We start from the raw sequence: 3,458 nt of genomic DNA, 5'->3' as shown, positions 1-3,458 counted from the left end.
AAAGAATATAGACACAGAGATATTTATGTAGACTGATTCAATTGGCAAAGCTCAACAAAGGACACAACAGTCTTGTTTGAAAACTATCTGCATGTTTATAAAATATGTTTTACAGTCTCAAATTTGTTGGTATCCTTCTATTAATCAAAAAAAAATCCACAGCGGTCACATCACTTGAAAACTTACAAAGTAACAATAAATACCCCCCCCCCCCCCAAAAAAAAAAGAAAATGAAGCAATCAAAATCAGTCATTACTTTTGAACAGATTAAAATGAATTAATGAAACAATACATATTACAAGTTTTGTAAGTCACTATCGTAATAGTCAACGAAATCATTGCTTTGTCCTTTTTTTTTTTTTTGCATTGTGCTGTGAGGCAATTATAAAGTTATATGGTTAAGATTAAGTAACAAAATCAGTATTGAACAAATGAAACTTACATGTCAAGGTATCACAATAGCATTAAAAACAAAGATAAAATATTTCAGAAAGTTAGTGACATAAAACTATCAATCCACAGTATGATTATACCAAAAACCGCTTCAGTTTGTTTCACATCACATATTGCGAAACATCGTGTCCAGAAAAGCGCTGTATAAAATTAACACAATAAAAATCTGAGGAAAACAAAAAAAGGGAATGAAATGTTAACATTCATGATTCATATAAAAATACACCCCTAAGCTATACTACACACCTGTGTTTTGTTTCTCCCCAATGATCAATTTTTCTTTCATGAAATCCTGAGATGTGGCGGTTAGCTTCATTTCTTGACTCTTGACCCACGTGTAGGCTGAGGAACCACAGAGAACCAACATGTTACTGGTCCACCACAAAAGGCTTTTACTGGAAGAGTTGTAGACCACCGCAATGACAGTCTGAGCACAGGCTTTTGCAGTCCCTGAGACATTGTGTGTCAATGGGCTGGTATACTTGATCTGCAAGCCTGTCACATAACCAATGGCAAACCCAAACACTCCACCAAGTGTCATCATACCCCAAAACCACATATCAGTAAGGCGGCTGAAGCTGGTGACACGCTCCACCTCGCCAAACATAAGAATGAGTGGGAGGAAGAGGACACACGCATTGATGTTGTTATAGTAAGATAGTTTCCAGATATTTCCATCAACTGATGGCATCACTTTCTTGGTGAAGATGGCATTGAGAGACACGCAGGCACTGGCGACCACACCAAAGACCACACCTGACCAGGAGAGGGAGCCCGCCATGCCTTCTTGGTCCACGCCAAGCCAGAATCCACCTGAAAAACAGTAACAGAAGTAGAATGTCTTCATACCTTTGTTCAGGTGCATTGCTTTTTATTTATTTGTTTTATTTGCTTTAATAAAATGAATGACAAGGTAACTCGTTTGAAAACGCTTTCCACTATTAAATGTGACCTATAAGCTGCACAACTCATGCAAAAATAAATTACCGGAAAATAATGAAAGAAATAAAAATGATGCAATGGGTGTATGTATGTATTGTGGGGGGCACTAAGACCCTGAAACATGAATTATAATTTATTAGAACACTGCCATATATTCACTTAAAAGGAGGTGTAAACATGTGCAAGATAGCCCAAGCTCAGACCTGTGCGGTCAACATTAAAACCACTGTTCATATATTGCGGCTGCCTTGTAAGATATATCAAAGCTGACGTTTTGAATATTCTTTATCAAGGGTGTTGCCCAGGTAGTAAAAACGGTTGCCGGAAATCCGAAAATAGACCACTGTTCTTCTGATGATGTGTCACTGAGTTAAAAAAAAAAAAGGATTATTTAGAGTAATGTAAATTAATAACAATAAAAAATGATATCTTTAGAGTAGTGTAAATTCTATTGTCATTTGTTTTGTGTCGATATTAGAAGTTTGTAGCTTCATATTTCAGAACGTGGTCGTGCCAGAGTATCTTTATGATCACAAGACAGGTTCAGATTTCCGAACAGGTTCTTTTTAAAGTGAAACTTGAACCGACGTACCTAGAATGATCCCACAGCACAATAAGGCTTTGGAAGAAGTGCTCTGTTTCAGGACTACGTATGACAGCAACACATTAAACACAGTGCTGAGAGAACGCCCCACGGTGTAGAAGGCAACTCCGAGATGCTTCAGGCACAAGTTGTTGAAGGTTATCATGCTGATAAAAACAAGCGACAGGGGCAGAACTTCGCGGGACGTCTTCACGTCAAATTTGACTGACGGGAAGTCGATCAGTTGCGGGCACACGGAAGACAACAACTGCATTAGCCAGCAGAGCACCACAGTCACGACACACTGGTAGAAGGTGACAAAGAGGGGCGCGTCCAGGTCGCTCTTGTCCAAGAGGTGACTATTGAGGAACACCATAGTTATAGAGACGAACCAGTACAGCGCTACCACAGCTGCTATCCTCGCGGCGCGGAGAAGGAAGGTCTCCCCGAGTCCGTCTTGCTCGACCATTTCCACACCGGCCATCTTCAAAATATTGGACCGCTTCAGCTGCGTCCTGTTCATTATTGAAGAGGAACACGGTCATTTAATTGGTGCCAAGCTATTCTATCAAATCGACCCTTTCGAACCACACTGTTCAGAAAAAGACAAACGTCACTTCCGGCCGCTTGCTTTAAAAGATAAAATTCAAACGGTTTTTCCATAATATGTCACATCTGCAAGAATCAAGTGCACAATACATTGTGCATTGAAAAAAATAGTATTTAATAATTAAATATTACGAGACTCGATATCTTGGTTTTATTTAAGTGGCTTGTTAGACGTATAGTTAATTTATTTCGAAAGTACTTCATGGAGCGTAACAATATCCTGGTTATGAAATCAGTTCCCGGTGTCTTGGGTTGGCGTTTAGTGTCAAACTTTTGAACAAATATTCCTGCGAAAACAATTTAAACAATACTTCGCAGTGTTGTTTGTCAGATACTCTATGTAGTTTTATAGTGATAGTACTACTGTTCAGGTCACGCTGTCTAACATTCTTATTGATGTTGAAAAGGAAAGTAGAGCATATACTGTGTACGCTCTGCTGTCAATATTAATACAAATGGCGCATATAATTTAGTGACCAGTTCATACTTTCATTTGTGAAATGTATAGTTTGCGTATTATCTTACTGATTACTTCTGTCGTTTTGTGTTCGTGTGTGTTTATTGTAGTTTAACTTATTATAGTTTAACGTTTATTATTGTATTATTTTTTTAACTTAACTTTTTTACACGCAGAAATTGTATCATTTTTTTTGTGTACTTATTTGTTTTCTATTCTTTTAAATATGTGTTTCGGTTTGCATTTGTGGGAGAGGTGCAGCGCATTTCATGAGCGTGTGAAAGTGCGTATTGCCACTTTTAAGGCCTCCATAAATTCTACCACATCATCAGCTCACAAACGGGAAACTTTTTTTTTTCTTCTTCTTTAGTTTCTTTTGAGCCTTTATTGTTTATTCTGTGAGAAAGCAGTACA

The 3,458-nt window shown here is 38.0% G+C and overlaps 1 protein-coding gene across 3 annotated transcripts; it reads right to left on the bottom strand.

Annotated features, from left to right (window-relative positions):
- Positions 1-215: 215 nt before the first annotated feature.
- slc35c1 (solute carrier family 35 member C1) lies at positions 216-2,584 on the bottom strand. Of its 3 annotated transcripts, XM_088413369.1 has the most exons (4): positions 1,988-2,584; positions 1,210-1,266; positions 700-795; positions 216-619 (listed from the first exon to the last, which is right to left on the bottom strand). In XM_088413369.1, the coding sequence occupies exons 1-4, from the start codon at positions 2,499-2,501 to the stop codon at positions 555-557; spliced, it is 732 nt and encodes a 243-aa protein (XP_088269495.1). In that variant the 5' UTR covers positions 2,502-2,584; the 3' UTR covers positions 216-554. The 3 variants fall into 3 exon arrangements, with proteins under 3 accessions (XP_088269495.1, XP_088269492.1, XP_088269494.1); XM_088413366.1 differs by having other exon boundaries at positions 700-1,266; XM_088413368.1 differs by having other exon boundaries at positions 216-1,266.
- Between the last annotated feature and the right edge of the window lie 874 nt (positions 2,585-3,458).

This window comes from Hippichthys cyanospilos, chromosome 4 (assembly GCF_059441005.1).
Source record: "Hippichthys cyanospilos isolate Australia breed blue-spotted pipefish chromosome 4, RoL_Hcya_1.0, whole genome shotgun sequence".
In the NCBI taxonomy this organism is placed as follows: domain Eukaryota; kingdom Metazoa; phylum Chordata; class Actinopteri; order Syngnathiformes; family Syngnathidae; genus Hippichthys; species Hippichthys cyanospilos.
This window is presented reverse-complemented; position numbering and strand designations above follow the sequence as displayed.